We start from the raw sequence: 20,449 nt of genomic DNA, 5'->3' as shown, positions 1-20,449 counted from the left end.
TCCCATTGGCTATATCCAGTAATAGTTTCTTATTGTTCTATTGATGATATCATAACACATTTACGCTACAACAATTAAGCACAAGCCATAATCAAGGGGTATTCACTGAGTAAACCAAACATTAGGAACAAGTGACATCAACAAAGGGATCATATATTTCACCGGGATTCACCCGGTCAGTCTATGTCATGGAAAGAGCAGGTATTAATGTTTCATATACTCAGTATATATCATTTGAAAATGCAAACACAATTGCCTTGACCTACTCGCCTAATAACATTTTCAAAAAAACTTTAAAAAAAGGTTATGTAGAGATGAAGTTGAAAATGTTTTGTTTACTGTATAAGATATTACAACAAAAAACTGCTTTATTACTTACCAAAGTCATGAAATACCCTCAGAAGTTTACTGTGGTAGAGTGAGCACTTATGGCCATCTCTCTGCTTCCAGTGCCATTCAAAAGCAAATGGTGGGTCCTTTTAAATGGACCATCCTTAAGAGGAAGAGTATTGGTTAAGAGTTTGGGCTGGGTTTCAATGATTTGGCCATGGCAGAAAAACATGACCTGGTGAAAATAAGTAAGTTGTGGGTGGAAATATGTATCAGATAGAGACAGAGAGCAAGTACATTTAGTTGATCAGTTTAAGTGCCACTGCAAATAGTACAAATGCTTGTTTTTAATGTGATGACTGTGATCCTTCGTGGGATAAACCTCTGTGAAGGCCTCAGACACTGACCATTTCACTTAACTTATGTTTGAGAAATTCGTTTCTTTGTCAATTGGACACATAATGAAACATTATCGATGAGAATTACCTGCCAGATCTCCAGGTGGTGCACAATGTGTTTGTCTTTATGGGTGGCCACCACACAGTCAGAGCAAAATATTGTCTCAGCCCCACAGTCAGTGCACCGCCATATTATCTCTGGCTGAATCCCACACATGGACGGCAGGTAGCCTAGTGGTTAGAGTGTTGGACTAGTAACCGAAAGGTTGCAAGATCGAATCCACGAGCTGACAAGGTAAAAATATGTTGTTCCTAGGCTGTCATTGCAAATAAGACTTTGTTCTTAACTGACCTGCCTATGTAAAAAAAAAAACAAAGCAGATGGATTTTACATGTTCTCCACAAGAATGTTGTGCAGCTGCATTTCTCTCCATGCAGCCACTGTTTCCCCTTTCCTCCTCTGAGCACTGGGTCTGGGTATTACTTGTAGCTGGACTATGGTCCTACCGCTGCTCCTCTCTTTGGGCCTGAGGAGGTTCCGAGCCGGAGGTGCAGCACTGAGGGACAATGTGCCTCTTTGGTCTCAGAGCCTTGCCTCTCAATGGAATTTCCTTGCCCAGGATAAAGATTTTTGTTTTCCCAAATGTGGGCATCGTTGCACAATTCTGAAACAAAGACAGTTATGAAGAATCAGATAAAATGCATATAATTGATCAAACTCAAGGAAGGCAAGAAACCAGTAAATCCCTGTCCACTTTCAAAAGGTATTCACCATATCTCTGATGTTTCACAAATAATTTGACAAGGATTGTGCAACATTTAGGACAAGGATCATCAACTAGATTCAGCCGTGGGCCAATTTTTTCTTGAGCAGACAGTGGGCCAGAACATAATATAAATATTTGTAGATTGCAAATTGACTTCAAGAAGCCTAAACATATATAATATTTGACAAAAAAAAAAAGAATAATTTCAAACCTTGATTACATTTGGTAACATTGTCCTGCCGTCTTTCGGATGGGATGTTAAAACAGGTGTCCTGACTCTCTGTGGTCTTTCAAAATCCATGGCGCTTATTGTAAGAGTAGGGGTGTTCACCTCTGTGTCATGGCTAAATTCCCAACCTGGTCACATTCTGTCATGGCCACCTAATCATCCACCTCATTCCTAATTGGCATATATCACTCCTCACCTCTCCACCTGATGTATGGCGAGCGTTATGGCACAAAAATGGTCGGGTACTACACATTGATGGTGGATGAGGTGAGTTTCCCCCTACTATGTAATGCGCTTTGAGTGTCTCAGTTGATAGAAAAGTGCTATATAAATCCAGTCAATTATGATTTATTATTTGTACACGATCACGTGTCTATTATGCTTGGGATTATTTTGGAACAGTTTTCCACAATTAAAATCAATTGGGAGCTGACTTCCTGGTGTTTTTAGTCTTATGTCCAACAAGATTGTTTTATATATATATATATATATATATATATATATATATATATATATATATATATATATATATATATATTTTTTTTCTCAGAAAACTTGGGGGGCCAAATAAAACCACCTGCCGGGCAAATTGAAGAAGCCTGATTAGGGCAGCAACACACATTTTGGGTTAGAGTCCGCCGTAACACCCCACCAGTACGTGAATCTGTGCAATAGAAACTCTCGTTTTCGTTGCAAAAAATTAACCTATAATAAACACATACCAACCCCTTACCCATGTTGCCAAGAGAGCAAATGGAAGCTTAGTAATGCCAGTTGCTGGGGCAGCTAACACGCTTGCTCTACGCTGCTACTGGTGAGAAAAGACAATTTACCGAACAATTAATAGTCTTAGTTGAAAATGTCCAAAATCACCTTTGAAAGAGTCGCGTGTCACACAGTTTAATGTATGGTTCTGAATCACTATTCAAAGGTAACGCGTACCACACATGTGGCGTGTGGGATACCATATGAATGGTGTGATTGGTAAGATTTTTCCACATTGGTTGGTGGCTAATCGGGTGCACCTCCTTAACTGTGAATTGTTGCGTTTATATTTTTGTTCAGTGTATAGTTTGCTGCTGATCATGATTTGACTCAGGAGCGGTGGGTGCAGAATTTTGTTCTCGATTAGCAGTAACACTTAACCTATGTGCAATATTTGTTCAGCAATTCTTTAATCGTTGGCAGTAGTTTTCTTGGAATGTAACATCTCCAATGTGGTTCATCCTTTCTGAGGTTTACGGTAAAAGCGGCCACAGTACCAGATGTACCACAGCATCCAAGGTCGTTTATTTCCCTGTCAGCCAATGAAATAAGGACATTTGTTCCGAGTAGACGGGGATTGGTCGGACAGACTGGGGGAACCTGTGCATGTTTCGGGGAGCAGGGTGGTCAGATCTTTCATTTGATATTGTTTTGCTAAATCCAAATAATTAGAAAACTACAACATGCTAGTGTCGGTGCTATTGATGATTGCACTAGCCAGTGCTGAACCATCGGTGTATTTTCGAGAGCAGTTTGAAGACGGCAAGTTCCATTCATTTCATGCGGGCTGCAGCTATTGCCAACTAACCTAATAGCTAGCTGACCTAACATTTTACAGCTAGCATCTTAATATCAGTGAGCTATCTAACCACGAAACAATAATAGCTAGCTATGCTTTGTGAGACGCGATAATGCACGTATATTTAGCCTCACTGACTGCAAAAAAATGATAGCCGGCTAACTATCACGGTAGCCAGTTATCTAGCTAAACAAATTGATAGCTAACGGATCAAGCGAACCCTAAATCTTGTATGAACCGTTCGCTAAATTGGTTTTATTCAACCATGCCAATATACATGGTTGACTTAGCTGCTAATATTTGCTTCTAACAATGTATTTTTTTCTTCTGTCAGATGCTTGGAATACCCGTTGGGTTGAATCCAGCCATAGGTCGGACTATGGGAAATTTGTCCTGACTGCTGGGAAATTTTATGGAGACGCAGAGAAAGACAAAGGTAGATGTCACGGACCTTAGACTTCATGCAGTAGAATAAAGAACCTTGAATGTATTTTCTCTTACACGCTAGAGGCTTATTTTATCCCTCTGAGGTTATGACTCTCCGTGTGATGAAATATCTGGTTTTATGACCCCAGCATTGTTTTGAGAATGTCAGTCCTACACATGTCTGCTCTTGTGTGGAGCAGGGGACAACTCTGAAGATGGAAAAAGTCCAAAACATATCTTATTTCCCCCAGGTCTCCAGACCAGCCAGGATGCCCACTTCTACTCTTCTTCTGCTCGCTTTGAGCCCTTCAGCAACCAGGGCAAGACCCTGGTGATCCAGTTCACTGTCAAGCACGAGCAGAACATTGACTGCGGGGGAGGCTACATCAAGCTATTCCCCGCTGACCTCGACCAGGCAGACATGCATGGAGACTCTAACTACAACATTATGTTCGGTAAAGTTCATCAGGAACAATGAGATTTGATTGAGAACCAGTTCCTCCCTTGTCACACATTCAACATTCAGAGAAATTGTTCAGGTCTTATATTTATTTTGTATTGCTAATCATAGTGTTTTTCTCCAGGTCCAGACATCTGTGGCCCAGCCACAAAGAAAGTTCATGTCATTATCAACTACAAGGGCAAGAATCACCTCATCAGAAAGGATATCAGATGCAAGGTACAGTAAGCCTATATCCCAAATCAGGCCTTTTCAATATTTTATATCCTCATTGGGAGGAATCCAAATCAATTGTCTTTGTTTGGCAGGATGACGAGTACACCCATTTGTACACTCTGATCCTGAACCCTGACAACATGTATGAGGTGAAGATTGACAACAAGAAGGTGGAGTCTGGAAGTCTGGAGGAGGACTGGGACATTCTGCCCCCTAAAAAGGTCAAGGACCCCGAGGCTGTGAAACCAGACGACTGGGATGAGAGGGAGAGGATGGAGGACCCAGATGATAAGAAACCAGAGGTGGGTTAGATGGACACCTAGCCCACCTGGACCCATGGCTGTTTCTGCATTCAACAATGCTACGCTAGCTAGCCACATTATTGTGCGGGCAGGACAACGGCAGAAACCGACTGGCAGACCAGGCATCTAGCCAGCTATTCTGATTCAAAAGCAATCCATCTAGTCAATATTTTATGAGTAATATGTCTTTCATTAATGTAGTTTTTATTAATGATTAGTTCATGATTCTGTTATTTGTCAGGACTGGGATAGGCCCGAGAACATTGCTGACCCTGACGCTAAGCAGCCGGAGGATTGGGATGATGAGATGGACGGTGAATGGGAGCCACCCATGGTCTCCAACCCTGACTATAAGGCAAGCAGTCAAACACTTCATAACTGGGGTGTTTTCCTGGCTCTACACATATGGCAGGAGCACATTTTATTACTCATAATATTAGACAAGGACACAGACAATGTGACAGTAGCTTTCCCTGTGCTTTGGATTACTGCTTCAATTATATGAGCAGCTGTTTGATTGATTTGTTTGCTTTCTCAGGGTGAATGGAAACCCCGCAGGATCGATAACCCTGACTACAAGGGCAAATGGTTGCATCCTGAGATTGACAATCCAGACTACAGTGCAGACTCTGAGATCTACAGATTTGACAGCATAGGAGTCATTGGCCTGGATCTGTGGCAGGTACTGTGGAGGCCCTTATTCAGTCTTTTTAATACTTTAGTTATTGATAATGAATAATAAAGAGTGGAATCGAATTGAAAAGGATTCAGTTTGGGAATCATTCTTTTTAAAAGCCCTCTATATTTTAATTTAATTGAAAAGAGAAAAGGAAACGCATCCCTGAGTCTTTTTGCCCTGAAATGTTTGAAGTAATTCAGACTTATTCATTGCCGTCACAGGTGAAATCTGGGACCATCTTCGATAACTTCCTGATCACAGATGATGCTACGCTGGCAGAAGAAGTCGGCAATGAGACCTGGGGTCAGACTAAGGTCAGTGGCACTCACCTCTCAGGTTCACACTTACATATCCACACTGGTGTCTCTCTCTCTCGAGTCGCCCACCCACAACCCGTTCCCTTGCAATTTGTTCCAGGATGCTTTGTCTGAATAAATCGACTAGTTTCCTTTCAGATCCTTACGAAGACATATTTGTAACGTTGCCTACCAGCACACTACAAACTGTAAAAATGCTAATTCCTGCAGTTTGTTAAAAAGGCTGCCTCTGTTTCATGTTCTGTAGGATCCAGAGAAAAAGATGAAGGAGTCCCAGGAGGAGAAGGAGAGGAAGAAACTGGAGGCAGAAGAGATGGCGAGGAAAGAGGAGACAAAAGATGAGCCTGAAGAAGATGAGGAGGAAGAAGAGGAAGAGTTGGAGCATGAAGAGGAAGAAGAGGAGACTGGAGCACAGGACGAAGAGGAGGCAACAGATTCTATAAAGGATGAACTTTAGAGGACTTTGACTTTCTCATAGGGGTGACTTCGTTCTTTGAGCCTGGGGAGAGATTATTCATCATTTCACTTTACCATCCATCCAGTCAGTCAGTCCTCAAAGTAATAATGTTGAGAGAAGGGGAGGTGAAGGAGTCATTTACTGCAAAATCTGTGCCATTTTTTTATTTCATTTTTTTTATATTAATTTATTGGATTTTAACTTGCTAGTTTATCCCCTAATGAATAAAAAACGGACACTTTTTGTTATTCTATCAAATAATAATTCAGATTTGGTAATCTACTGGCAAATGTTTTTACTGTGCTTTTTCTTACAGGCTCGACTTAATATAACCTATTTCTTGTAAGTATGCTTTTATAGTCTGTTGTTCCACCAAATATTACAGATGAAGTCTAATTCAATGGTGCTTGTTTGTTTTGTATACTTAATTCACATTGGGTGGTTGTGTACACAATGTGAATTCTACTTGTTATTCACATGCATAGCGATAGTTTCCCATTCGTTCCATTTCCATTTGCTTTCTAAATTCAGTCACACACTGGAATACATAATATTAGGTAGAATTTAGAAGTGGCATCTGTAACCTCACCTAGACAAATTCAGTCATCAACCTCTTATATTCCACTGGCATTCAGCCAAGGACTACTGTAGCCAAATCATCACATTTTTGTCTCTCAAACACTAACCTCATACTTCCTAATGTAGCATAGTGCATTTGTTCTCCCCTTAATTGTTTTTGTAGATATTTGTTACCTTATTTGGGAAATTATGATTACAGAGATTGTTGTGCAAAAATACTGTACAGTAATAAAAAAGAGAGCTGTTTGGATTTGACATGTGTATTGTGTGCCTTTGTTAAAAATCACCATCACACTATATTATTCATATTTACGGGCAATTAGAAGTCAAACAAATTAAATAGCACCATATGGATGCTACTAGGCATTTTTCTACAGAGCAGAATTAATCACAAACACTGACAGTCTTTCATAACATCTCTAGAAAATAGTTCTAGTTATTGTCTTGCTATTTAGAGTAGAAAGTGACAAGTACGCAGTTTAATTTCCTATTGCAGCTACGGTCTCTCCAAAGTGAATATTTTTTTTTATCACCAGCAGTCAGCATCCTCTGTCTCTAGGTCCAATGTAGCTTTTTGGAGCCTTATCTGCCGTCCTGCACATTTGCGTCAGCAGAATAGCATGTTACAAATAGATAAGGGCTTTATAACTTATGTAACGTAGCACAATGACAATGTAAACAACGCTAATGGTGTTTGGACGCCTCTGAACTCGGTTGGTATCAAGGGTCGAACCTCCCACGTGATGAAAGGCTCAAGAATGGAGTCGGAAGAAGCCATGAGAAATTGTAAAATTGACCAGAAGCGCCAGTTTACTCCAAACAGAGTGGAGCATGGTTATTTCTAGGTAAATAACCGAAATATCAAAACCTCTGATAATCGCTTTGGGATCCCACGCTGTGCACGGGACCGCAGCCAAGCTCTAGTCGGGTACCTGGCGATGCGATGGGAGAACGAGTACCGCAGAGATGATGCGTTTTCTGCTGGATTGCTTGCGGACGCCAAGGCAACGGGCCCCGTGCAGTGAGAGGTTGGTACTGGGATAACGATAATGGATAAGGAAATGCTTAGTTGACAATAATCTCCTTTTCTACATTGACCTATCATCCACAATAGAGCGAGGTCATGTTTAAGGTTAACGGTTTACCCTATGCAATTTCAACAATCCTGTTTTGAAGAGATGCTTTTTTTAATGAATGACCAGTATGAGGCACTAAAGCGGGGAATGTTTAATATCTTCTCATTGATCGTAGTAACAGCTGGTCCATGAATGCAATACATTATATTCATGGACATGCACCAACAATAAAATATAGCCTATTTTAGACAGACAGACAGCAATTGGTTAATTGGTTCATTTTCAACTGATTGTAATTAATACAATTCTAAAATGGAATTCTTGATCATCTCCCCAAAAATATTTAAGGAAATAATTTCACAAATCTGCCTATATAGCAGATTGGGCTATTTCCTATTCAGTATAAGAAATAGCCTTTTACATTCACCTGTACACTCATTCATTTTCCATTGCTATTTAAAATGATCATTTGTATACTATATGGTATTTATTGAAGAACAAACGGTGCAGTACAACATTTACTGGTGCAAATGTTTATTAAAGTACTGTATTCTACAATAGTAGGTAGGTAAGAGTCTTCAGATGAGGCCTCCCTTGACATATAGTGTTGCATTGAAACTGCAGTCATATTGATATTACAGTCATTCTCAAACGAGGCTGTTTTAATTTAGGGCCCTCTGAGCCCTGAGATTTTCTCTGGGTTTAGCCCATTCCTCTGCAGGTTGGAGCAAACAGTAATTTGCATAGAGAGACAACAGGGACAATACAATGTAACACAGTACTGTGATATTAACTTAGCTTTGTTAGATACATTCGGAATCATGGAAATGGTTAATGAACAAGTAATGCCTCTCATACTGTGGTTTGACAGCATGTTCTTGAGGAATGGCACTTTTGTTAACCCTTCACGGTGCTGAATCAGGTATGGGGGGATAATGGTAGTGTTTTGAGAGGGGAGGTGAAGGGAGGAGAATCATAGTATGAGAGGGGGACGATAGGGGGAGGAGAATGATAGTATGAGAGGAGGAAGATAGCCGGAGGGGGATGTAGTTAATTCCCCTGTCATGGATGGATAACCTTTTTATGGGCTACCCTGGAAATATGACTGCCCATCTCTTTTCCTGTCCTCTCCCTCTTCTCTCACCCCCCCCCCCTCCATCTCTGACTCATTCTCCATCTACATGCAACCCCTCTGCACAAGCTTAGTTGGTACATTCTCACTCCCTGTCTCCCCTTCTCCCCTCCCTCTTTTATTGCCTGGTGCCCATACATACACACAACCCACAAACAGCCGGCCTCAGTTTCCATATGCACCGTCTGTTTGATTGACAGACTAATGAGAATGGATGGAGTGGGGATGGAGGCTGGGGAAGAAGGGAAGGGAGAAGGGGGAGGAGGAGGTGGAGATGAAGGTAAGGGGGGATGGTTAGGTGCAGCATCAATTTCATCCCTCCTTAAACATTCCTGTCTTCTCTGCTGGTCCCCCAGGGACAAGGACTTTGTGGAACAGGACGAGTGTGTTGCTCGGAAGACTGGAGAAATCAGAGTAAGGCCACACGTTTCCTATTACATTCCTACAGTGTGCGCGCGCGTGTGTGCGTGCGTGTGTGTGAGCGCGCGTCTGAGTGTGCACATCTGTGTGCGCATCTGTGTGCGTTCTCATGTTTCACTGCCTACAGTAAGGTGCATGTGTTATGTGCGAGCCTGATCAGAATGTGCAGGGTTTCTAATGGCACCTTACATGAGTATGCAGTACTGTATGGAGCAGGTCTCTTGGCTGACAGGATTCTGTGTTGTCATGTTGTTCTGTGTGTGAAGATTGAGGAAGGCGTGCACAGATTAAAGTACAGGTATTAGTAATCCTTTAGGGAATCGCTAGGCTTAAATAACCAGATTCCCTTTGACATATCTACAAATGCTTTTCTCTATCGCGCCTTTCTTTTAGAGCAGGCGAGCTCTGCATTTACAGAGGACCATCTGGTCATGAGAACACAGATCGTGTCTACTGGTGTCCTTCAGCGTCATAGGAATGCCCATCCCAGCATCATAGGAAATACTGTCATTATTTCAACTACAGTACACTGTGAACATTTCCCGTGCACCGTTACCTGTCGAGATGCCACTGTGTGAGATTCTATTTTTGTAACCCGGCAACAACCTGGGATGGAGTTCTGTATCCCCCGGCAACAGCATCTCTTTGACTACCGAGAGGTGGCCTCGACATGATCTCACCCAAAACTGATTTCCTGTCTCTCAGCTAGTGGTATTATTAAAAGATTATTGTTGCAAATGTCTATGCTACTGGGCTTGTATTCTAAAGGGAGTGCTGATCTAGGATCAGGTCTTTGGGAATACAGGCCCTGATCCCCTGTGTTTTCATGCTGTCAAATAGCTACAATGTCACAGTGCAGAATTAACTACTTTGTGCATAAATGGTAGTAGATGCATGATAGATGCATTGTAGCGTTATGAAGGTTACTCAAGTGAATTATTAAGTGCCCCTCCATCCAAGGTAGCAACTTGACGTTGGGAAAACGTCCGATTTGTTTAGCAAGATTGCAAGTTGGCCTAAAATTGTCCGTGTCAGCTTGCTATCTGGGATGATTCCCCAAAATATCACAACTTGATCCCCTAGTGACATCTTTTAGGACCTTGAGCAGAAAGGCTGGAATCCTTTCCAGACAATAGCCAACTGTCAGGATGAGCTGTGCATATTGAGCTTGAGTGAAACAGCTCTCTCGTGGTTTATGCAGGTCTGAGTCACTACAGCAAGATTTTATTTCTCTCTTTACTTTGCTTTACTTCGCTCACTATAATGCTCTTTAGACTTTCCAGCTAAAAACAGAATCCAGCAGTTGAAAGGGTTGAAAGTGCCATTTATCTGCGTTAGTACAGCACATTGTCTGTCATTCATAACACCTCTCGCACTAGTGTACCTCTCTCTCTCTCCATCTCTCTCTCTCTGTTTCTCCATCTCTCTCTCTCTGTTTCTCTCTCTCTCTCTCTCTCTCTCTCTCTCTCTCTCTCTCTTCTCCACTCCTTCCCACTTCCCTTTCTATTTCTGCCCATCCCCCTCTTTCTTGGCAGTTTTCCCTACAGTCAGTTAGATTTCAAATCATTCCTCTTTTTAGAATGGAGATCAGGTTGGATACTGCTGTGTAAAATTCATGGAAAAGCATCACTCCACGTAAAGCCTTATTTCTGCAGTGAAAGGGACTTTGAGTAGCTGTCTGTCTCTAGCCTCTATCTCCTCCAATTTTCAGTAACCACTGATCTCTCTCTCTCTCCCTTCCCTGCTCTCTCTGTCACTGCTGCCTCTACTCCATCTGCTCCTACTGTCACTCCATCTTTCCCACCCCTCCATCTGCCCCTTGTTTCTTTCTCTCTCACACTCTCTTCCCATTCCTTCTCTATCTGGTCCTGCTTTCTTTGAATCTGTTCACGTGTCCTTCCATTCTTTCCACCCCTCCATTCTCGCTCTGCTCCATCCGCCCCTGCTGTCCCTCCATCTTTCCCTCTCTTCATCTCTCCACTCCTCCATCCATCCCTCCCTCCACCTGCCTGTGTGTTCCAACCCACCAGGACCTGCAGGATGCCGTGCAGCAGGAGGGCATTGAGCTGGAGGAGCAGCGGGGAGACCGCCGGGAGCTGGAGGAGACCCTGGAGAAGCTGGAGCAGCACAGGATGGAGCTGGAGGACCAGCTCAAACTGACCAGGCTGGAGTGCGTCCAAGAGAGCCAGCAGGTGAGACACACACAGAGATAACAGCTGCTATGGCTGCTGTTAGGGGGGAATTCAGACTTAAGTTGCACACATGTAAATTGAATTTAATTCCCTTTTCATGCACTTTTCTCTCTACACGTATTCTGACCTTGAACTTAAACATGCCACCGAGTTAGTGTTAGTTGCCTTCAATTTGTAGCCTACATTTTACATCATCCCATTACTAGTGTAAGTTTACTAGTGTAAGTCTATTATTAGTTTACCTTTCTTTCATCTGTCACATCTGTGTGGTTGTTCCCGAGGGTCGCTAGCAATAGTGGATCATATGACGTGAACGTTCTAAGTTGTGCAATAATTTGGGACATGTAGCCTATTTGTATCCTTATGGAACGCAGACCATATGTAGCAGTTTGCACGGTTCACGACGACTGGACTGTTGTCATCACAGTTCCATGATGAGCGAAGGTAGATTTGTAGATAGGTATAGATTTATATATGTTCAACCCATATTGTACCCTTTTCTCACCTTCCAATTTTTCATGGATTGAAAAACTGAGTATTGCCAAATGTCTGCTCTGCTAGAGCTGCCCTGGTCAACTGTAAGCGCTGTTATTGTCTAGGAGCAAGCTCACAGAATGGGATTTCCGAGTGCTGAAGTGTGTAGCACGTAAAAATCGCCTGTCCTCGGTTGCAACACTCACTACAGAGTTCAAAACTGCCTCTGGAAGCAATGTCAGCACAAGAACTGTTCGTCAGGAGCTTCATTAAATGGGTTTCCATGGCTGAGCATCTGCACAGCATCTCTGGAGTGATGAATCATGCTTCACCATCTGGCAGTCTGACGGACGAATCTGGGTTTGACAAATGTCAGGAGAACTCTACCTTCCCCAAGTGTAAAGTTTGGTGGAGGAGGAATAATGGTCTGGGGCTGTTTTTCATGGTTTGGGCTAGGCCCCTTAGTTGCAGTGCAGGGAAATCTTAACGCATACAATGACATTCTAGACAATTCTGTGCTTACAACTTTGTGGCAAAAGGTTGGGGAAAGCAGGTCCATACAGAAATGGTTTGTTGAGATCGGTGTGGAAGAACTTGACTGGTCTGCACAGAGCCCTGACCTCAAACCCATCGAACACCTTTGAGATTAATTGGAACGTAGACCGCGAGCCCGACCTCACTAATGTTCTTGTGGCTGAATGAAAGAAAGTCCCCTCAGCAATGTTCCAACATCAAGTGAAAAGGCTTCCCAGAAGAGTGGAGGCTGTTGTAGCAGCAAATTGGGGACCAACTCCATATTAATGCCCATGATTTTGGAATAAGATGTTCGACGAGTCATGTAGTGTATTTTTTGTGCAAAGGCTCTCCATCCCGGTTTTTGCATGATTCATAAAGACTTTCCTAACCTGAATAATCTAGAAGATCAGAGTATTTTTCAATCTACCAATTGGTGCTGAAAAGGAGATGAATATGCATATATTTAGATGGCTTTCTTTCATTGATCCCTAATATTCTGAACTCGTTCACTCGATTCTAGTGAGCCTGTCGAAAATTCCTATTAAAGGAACACAGTATTTAAAGGGATGGTTTAAGATTAATTTACTGAAAACCCTATTGAATGAAACTCAACGAGAAAATCCGTTGGCCAACAAGTGGGCGGGTTTTCAGTGGTTAAATTTTAAAAAATTCAGTGCGTGCAAGGGAGCCACACCTGTCTGAATCAGCCTTTTACTGAATAAAACATAACAAGCACTGTTTTTATGAGTGAATGGTAATTTGTATCAGTGAAAGTTTATTCCATATATTCATCTGTGCTCTATTGGCAAGGACACTGAACAACAAAGACCTCTACCAACCATAGACGATTTGGAGCTGGATTCAATGCATAGCGCTGAAGATTAGCTTTGTAGGGCAGTTGAAATGGAAGGTTTCAATTGTTAGTGAATGCAATCTCGGGAAAGGCGTAAACATTGCCTTTAAATTACAATCACATCACAAAGCTTGTCTTCAGCACTACAGATTGAATCCAGTCCTTAGTTGGTTTGTGGTCAGTTCAAACCTATTCTCCAATCTTCAAATGAATAAAGATGATATTCATCCATGTTATTATTGCTACCCTTTCGTGGCTCCCACGTCATCTCCCTCTGACTCTGCTCCTCTCCTTCTCTGTCCCACTTCTTCCCTCCTTACAGATTCTTTCCCTGCAGGCAGAGGAGGTGGCCAGGGAAACGAAGGTGGAGGAGTATGAGCGGGAGCTGGCCCGGGCAAGGAGGAAACTCAAACAGCTGAAAATGGAGGTCAGACGGGCCCAGGGGAAGGTAGAGGAGGCGGGCGAACGCACCATCCCTCTGGAGGAGTCCATCAGCCAATCATATGAGGAGATTTTACAGGTGGATGTGTCTTTAGTTGAAGACCCATCCCTTCCAAATATATCCCACTCTGGTTATGAACTCATTGTCCTTCCAAAAATACCTGCTATGGAAGGATTGGATTGATGACAGCATTACAATAGGGTAGTCTTTCATGAGTTCATTGATCCAGTCCTGCAGTCATCAAAAGGGTCAGTGGCCACAAAAGACAGCGAACAAGCCCTGGGCTATGGTCACAAGGGAGAGTAGTCGAGCTTGTAAAGCCCATTAAGAGAATTGGACCATGGCCTCTGATTTTTCCTGCCACTGTGTCTCCTGCTATTCTCCTCATGTGGTAACTGGAACCCTTGAAGTAAGATAGCCTCTAGGGTTTCCTAGAATGCCAGGATGCAGAGCGAATATAAGAATATGGTATCAGGCTACAGTATATGTGGGTGTGACCGACTGAGGTTGAAACCCAAGTCTCCTCTGTGTTAGCCCGCTGAGCTAAAGCTTCAGGTCACAGGCGAAGGTACTCCAAACCACCTCTGTTACATGAGAATACTAATATAAAGCAGTTCAGTCAGACCGGCAGGGGGTGGGGATTCATTGTTATTTCAGTCCCCTGCTGACAGGTGATTCATGTGTATGTAGCCTTCATCATGCCCCCCAGTGTATTGATCTGTGTTGTCACAGGACTGGAGAGTGAAGAGGCTGGTCGCTGGTTGTGCGTGTTATTGATCCTCCATGTTGATTTTTGTTCCTTTTAATCATTCTGTCTCATGAGAAAAAGCCTTCAAGCTGTAGTAGACCGATATTTAATATCAGCTGGGTTTCTTTTGTTTGCTGATGATGTACCAGACATAATCTTTAAGTAGATAACAGTCATTGATTCAGGGAGAGTTCAAAAGGTCTACTTTATTAGATAAAGACAAGCACAAGGTCTTTGAATAGCCATGTGCCTAGCACTCAAGCCCAACCACTTACTTACTTGGTCTTTACCGTGCCAAGTGGAGCATAAGGCCTCTCTTACTGTTCTGGGCAAAGCTAACACATGCATAGTGTAACAAACTTCTTCTACGTCTGATGAGGAGTAGGAAGGATCGGACCAAAATGCAGCGTTGTAAGTGTCCATGATAATTTATTATATCAGAAAACGAAAAATACAAAATAACAAAGTGAGGGAAAGAAATGAAAATCGAAACAGTTCTGTATGGTGAAAACACAGACACAGAAAACAACTACCCACAAACACCTACGTGTGGTTCTCAATCAGAGACAATGATTGACAGCTGCCTCTGATTGGGAACCATACCAGGCCAAACACATAGAACTATAACACACAGAACAAACATAGAATGCCCACCCCAACTCACACCCTGACCAAACTAAAATAGAGACATAAAAAAGTAACTAAGGTCAGGACGTGACACATAGACTTCTCTAAGATGTACAATACCAGTCAAAGTTTGGACACACCTACTCATTCAAGGGTTTTTCTTTATTTTTAGTATTTTCTACATTGTAGAATAATAGTGAAGACATCAAAACTATGCAATAACACATATGGAATCATGTAGAAACCAAAAAAGTGTTAAACAAATAAAATATATTTTATATTTGTGATTCTTCAAAGGAGCCACACTTTGCCTTGATGACAGATTTGCACACGCTTGGCATTCTCTCAACCAGCTTCACCTGGAATGCTTTTCCAACAGTCTTGAAGGAGTTCCCACATATGCTGAGCACTTGTTGGCTGCATTTCCTTCAATCTGCGGTCATCCTAAACCATCTTAATTGGGTTGAGCTTGGGTGATTGTGGAGGCCAGGTCATCTGATGCAGCACTCCATCACTCTCCTTCTTGGTCAAATAGCCCTTACACAGCCCGGAGGTGTGTTGGGTCATTGTCCTGTTGAAAAACAAATGATAGTCCCACGAAGCGCAAACCAGATGGGATGGCGTATCGCTGCAGAATGCTGTGGTAGCCATGCTGGTTAAGTATGCCTTGAATTCTAAATAAATCACTGTCACCAGTGAAGCACCATCACACCACCTCCTACATGCTTCATGGTGGGAACCACACATGCGGAGATCATCCGTTAACCTACTCTGCGTCTCACAAAGACACGGTGGTTCGAACCAAAGGACAGATTTCCACCGGTCTAATCCATTGCTCATGTTTCTTGGCCCAAGCAAGTCTTCTTATTGGTGTCCTTTAGTAGTGATTTCTTTGCATTAATTTGACCATGAAGGCCTGATTCACGCAGTCTCTTCTGAACACTTTATGTTGATGTTACTTGAACTCTGTGAAGCATTTATTTGGGCTCCTCTTCGAGTTAGAGGTAACTCTGGGTCTTCCTTTCCGATGGCGGTGCTCATGAAAGCCAGTTTCATCATAGCGCTTGACGGTTTTTGCGACTGCACTTGAAGAAACAACACAACTGATTGGCTCAAATGCATTAAGAAGGAAAGAAATTCCACAAATTAACTTTTAACAAGGCATTGAAATGCATTCCAGGTAACTACCTCATGAAACTGGTTGAGAGAATGCCAAGAGTGTGCAAAGCTGTCATCAAGGAAAAGGGTGGCTACTTTGAAGAATCTCTAATATACTATTTTGGTTACTACATGATTCCATATGTATTATTTCATAGTTGTGATGTCTTCACTATTATTCTACAATGTAGGAAATAGTAAAAATAAAGAAAAACCCTTAAATGAATAGGTGTGTCCAAACTTTTGACGGGTAATCTATATATATGATAAATAATTGCTTTTGTTGATGACTGCTGTGGACTAGGAGGAGCAGACGCTCAGTATACTTAGTGGGGAGCGGACGGGAGATGCAACACTGCCAGACCACCAGCAGGTGGAGCCAATCGACACATCCCCCATCAGCCTCAGGACAGAGGACGGAAATCTTGACGTCCCCGCTGTACCAGCCAGGTCATGGGGCAGGAGCCAATCACTGCCTGTCTATGCTGAAATCCTGGTATGTTTCATACAAAAGTGTTTAAATCTTACATGATGTCCATCAAACCCATAAAACTTGGGATAGCTTGAATTATGGGTCATACGTGCTTTGAAATGAGTTGCCTATTCTCTCTTTTCACAGGCAAACCTTGGGTGTGCGGCTCGCGCTAAGAACGGATTGGCTGATACACAAGAAGAGGAGGAGACAACTACACCAAGCACACCAAAGGTATGGCTACCGTATTACCTCAGTGTAATGTACTGTAACCCAAAACTCATTTGAAGAGACTGGATGTATGAGGAAAACTCCCTTAAACTGTGAGAAATGTTTAACCTATACCTCTCTAGCAGATGGATAAGGGAGAAAAGGAAGAGAAAGTGGAGGACGAAGAAAAGATTTCCCAAACACGATCCACCAGTAGCATAGCAGTCGAAGAGCTCGACTTCTACCACCCCGACCCCTTCATTCACTGTGAATCTGAAGGTGAGTATCTATCTGTTCCATATGATTTGATTATGATGATAATGGTGGCGATGATGATGATGATAATGGTGGTGATGATGATGATGATTCTTTTCTTTTTGCAGATTACCTTTTCAAAGATGACGACCTCTTTGCCAAAACGGATCAATCTGGTGAGTGAAGTTCATATCTAAAACTTTGACAATCTGATTGATTATAATTATACGCTATAGCATTATCCAGGGCTCTAATTCTGTTTGCGACTGATCCTTTATCGTAGATGATGACCCGTTCAAAGGCACAGACCCCTTCGCTGCAGACATCCTCTTTCCAGAGGGGACAGAGGAGCCCTATCCCTCCACTGATCCGGATACCCGCCTGGAACTTGGATCTAACGACGAGACAGACAACAGCCTCTCCTGCGCTGAGAACAAAGCCTCCACCGGCACCCAGTGCTTCGAGTCCGAGTTCCCCGACGAGGACGAATCCAGCGACATAGAAATCAGTTACAGCAGGGAGGATCTGGACACTGTTCACACGGACGCTGTTGAACTCTCCTTCGTTGAGCCCCAAACCTTGATCATGACCGAACGCTTGGGTTTCAAGCCCATCTACACAGCTCAAACTTGTTCCTTGGAAACTGAATTAGATGACGCAGAAGAACCCGGCGTAGCTTCTGGGCGCGAACCCTTCAGTCAAGCATCCAGGGCCAACACCTGGGCTGCTGGACCCAACTTCTCCACCGAATCCGACCCCAATGGATACGAGTTTGACATCAACGCAGTATCCCCTCCTTCCGACATAGAAGAGATTGACATCACTCTTGGATCTATTCCAGTTGACTTTGACCTGGTGCCACCTGGGTATGACTCCGTGGAACCCAGCTACCCTGTTGGGATTCAGGCTTGTGACTCAGAACCTGCCGGAACAGGTGGATGCGACCTTCCTGAACCCAGCCCTCCTGTACCCACCCGCCCGGTCCGTCCACCTAGACGCCTCAAAGGGGGAGCGTCAGCGGACCTTGTGGAAGAGCCAGACACTCCCAAAGCTGAAGGCTGTGATCTAGGTTCTTCCAACCGCTCTGCTGATTCAGAGTTGGACAGTGCTATCGGGATGGACCCTCTTACCAGCTCAGCTGAACACAACAGTAAATTCAGCTTCGGCAACAACAGTTTTGAGCTGAACTACGAGCCCAACTATGAGCCCAGTAGTCAAACTTCGTACAACTATGGATTTAAACTCAGCCCCGAACACCACAGCGAAGAGATCTTAGATCCTTTTGCCGCTGAACTCAGCGATGAAGAAGCTGACAACCAAGCCTCATTTGATCCTTACGAATTTGAGCCTATTGCTCAATCTGAGAACCAAGACGTGTTCGACCCTTACGGGTTTGGACATACATCTCATGCCACTGACCGAGACACATTTGACCCCTATGGTTTCAAACTCTTAAGTTTTGAGACTGACAACCAAGCTATCGTCGACTTACACAGCGGCGATGATACAAACCTTGAAGACAACAATAACACAAACAAAAGGGACTCCTTTAGCTTCGATTTCAGTAACACAGCTTCAATGGACCCCTATAGTTCAGAACCCAGTAATACTGCAACAATGGATCTCCTTGGTCTGGATCTCAGCAGAGCCAACAGTGTTGCTGAGTCAGACTGTAACAATCCTACAGCGTCTGACCCATTAGGAACAGTACAAACTATGGCAGCAGGAAGCAATCTACTGGACCTGGACCTTGTGTTTGGAAGAAGTAGTTATAGTGATAACCCTGAAGTCGCCACTGACCTCTACCACTGTGAGCCTAGACAGGGAAACCCTGCTGGTCCAGACAACTTAGAATTCAGAGTGAGAGACACCGCCCACTCTGAGTCTGTAGACACCGTTTCTGACTGGACGACTGTTAAGGTCAGTGGCTCTTCTGTTTGACACTCTGTGGGCACGTGTGTTCTGGATGTGTGTGTGTGTGTTTAATGTATAGTTGTGTATGTGGTGTACTGTAAAAGAGCGTGTGTAGCTGTGGGTTTGTGGGCAAGCATGGATGTGTGTGTGTGTGTGTTTAATGTATAGTTGTGTATGTGGTGTACTGTTAAGAGGGCGTGTGTAGCTGTGGGTTTGTGGGCAAGCATGGATGTGTGTGTGTGTGTGTGTGAATATTTTACTGTTTACGATCCAGTGACAGTAACTTTAACTATCATTTGTATTCTTGCCTCGCAGACCAACTCCAGGGAATCCTTGTCCTTTGGCCCAGTCAAACACAGCACACACAGCCTGGACAAATGAACCATTCCCTGGAAAGAAGACACCAGTGTGACCATGACTCTGCAGTACAGTACAACAATGGGGAAGTAGATGGAAGGATATGAAGCAAAGGCGGGAATGAGTCTCTTTTCTCCAAGCTGGCATGATTCACCTTGACCCCTAGTCGAGGGTTGCAACTTTGCATTGATTTGAATGTGATTGATATGTTAATTGAAAATCATAATTTGATGAATCTAATTTGAGTTATTAATTGCTGATGGTTGCGTTGCAGTTATACAGCCTTGGTTTGTTCTACACCCTGTTAAAGTTGCAATACAGTATTGAATCTGGGTCCAGATGCAGTAGGTTCTCGGAGGTGAGAACAAACAATTCCACATCCCTAAGACCTCGAGTTTGAATTGCATGAAAACCAAAGGATTTATTATCCTTGTTTATCTTGAAACTCTACAACCCTCCATCCATTATCCGATATACAGTATATGAGGTGCCAAGGGATAGGGAAAAGGATGGAGTGAATAGTTTGTAGTTGAGCCGTCTGCAAATACAACGGATTACTTTTGAGGGAGGTGAGAAAACCAGGTTGGTAGAATGCAGGGTCTGAGCAGTTTTGTGTTACATTTTATTAGTCAACTGATAATAAGAAAAGCCAACTGTGGCCAATACAAATTGTTACATAACAGTTTAACACCCCTTGGACCTTCCACAACCGGATTTGCCCACTCCTGGTTGACTATATAATATGGCCAAACGTTGAACAACTACACGTATATACATCGGTATGTACTTTCTCAGACCCCCTGGGCCAGTAATACATAGATCAATTTAGGGGATTACAAAGTGAGTGAGTGGCTAATCTTTCACACATACTACTGTAAA

The 20,449-nt window shown here is 43.1% G+C and overlaps 2 protein-coding genes across 3 annotated transcripts; both read left to right on the top strand.

Annotated features, from left to right (window-relative positions):
- Positions 1–3,043: 3,043 nt before the first annotated feature.
- Positions 3,044–6,979, top strand: LOC139387153 (calreticulin-like). The gene is made up of 9 exons (XM_071133190.1): positions 3,044–3,251; positions 3,623–3,724; positions 3,966–4,169; positions 4,299–4,393; positions 4,483–4,692; positions 4,934–5,047; positions 5,231–5,374; positions 5,593–5,685; positions 5,936–6,979. The coding sequence occupies exons 1-9, from the start codon at positions 3,173–3,175 to the stop codon at positions 6,143–6,145; spliced, it is 1,251 nt and encodes a 416-aa protein (XP_070989291.1). The 5' UTR covers positions 3,044–3,172; the 3' UTR covers positions 6,146–6,979.
- A 531-nt stretch (positions 6,980–7,510) lies between these two features.
- Positions 7,511–20,414, top strand: LOC139387152 (uncharacterized). 2 transcript variants are annotated; one of them, XM_071133188.1, is made up of 10 exons: positions 7,511–7,752; positions 9,289–9,346; positions 11,383–11,544; positions 13,710–13,907; positions 16,667–16,858; positions 16,982–17,068; positions 17,191–17,323; positions 17,428–17,475; positions 17,583–19,219; positions 19,529–20,414. In XM_071133188.1, the coding sequence occupies exons 1-10, from the start codon at positions 7,691–7,693 to the stop codon at positions 19,592–19,594; spliced, it is 2,643 nt and encodes an 880-aa protein (XP_070989289.1). In that variant the 5' UTR covers positions 7,511–7,690; the 3' UTR covers positions 19,595–20,414. The 2 variants fall into 2 exon arrangements, with proteins under 2 accessions (XP_070989289.1, XP_070989288.1); XM_071133187.1 differs by having other exon boundaries at positions 17,188–17,323.
- Positions 20,415–20,449: the final 35 nt, after the last annotated feature.

This window comes from Oncorhynchus clarkii, chromosome 28 (genome assembly GCF_045791955.1).
Source record: "Oncorhynchus clarkii lewisi isolate Uvic-CL-2024 chromosome 28, UVic_Ocla_1.0, whole genome shotgun sequence".
Lineage (NCBI taxonomy): Eukaryota > Metazoa > Chordata > Actinopteri > Salmoniformes > Salmonidae > Oncorhynchus > Oncorhynchus clarkii.
This window is presented reverse-complemented; position numbering and strand designations above follow the sequence as displayed.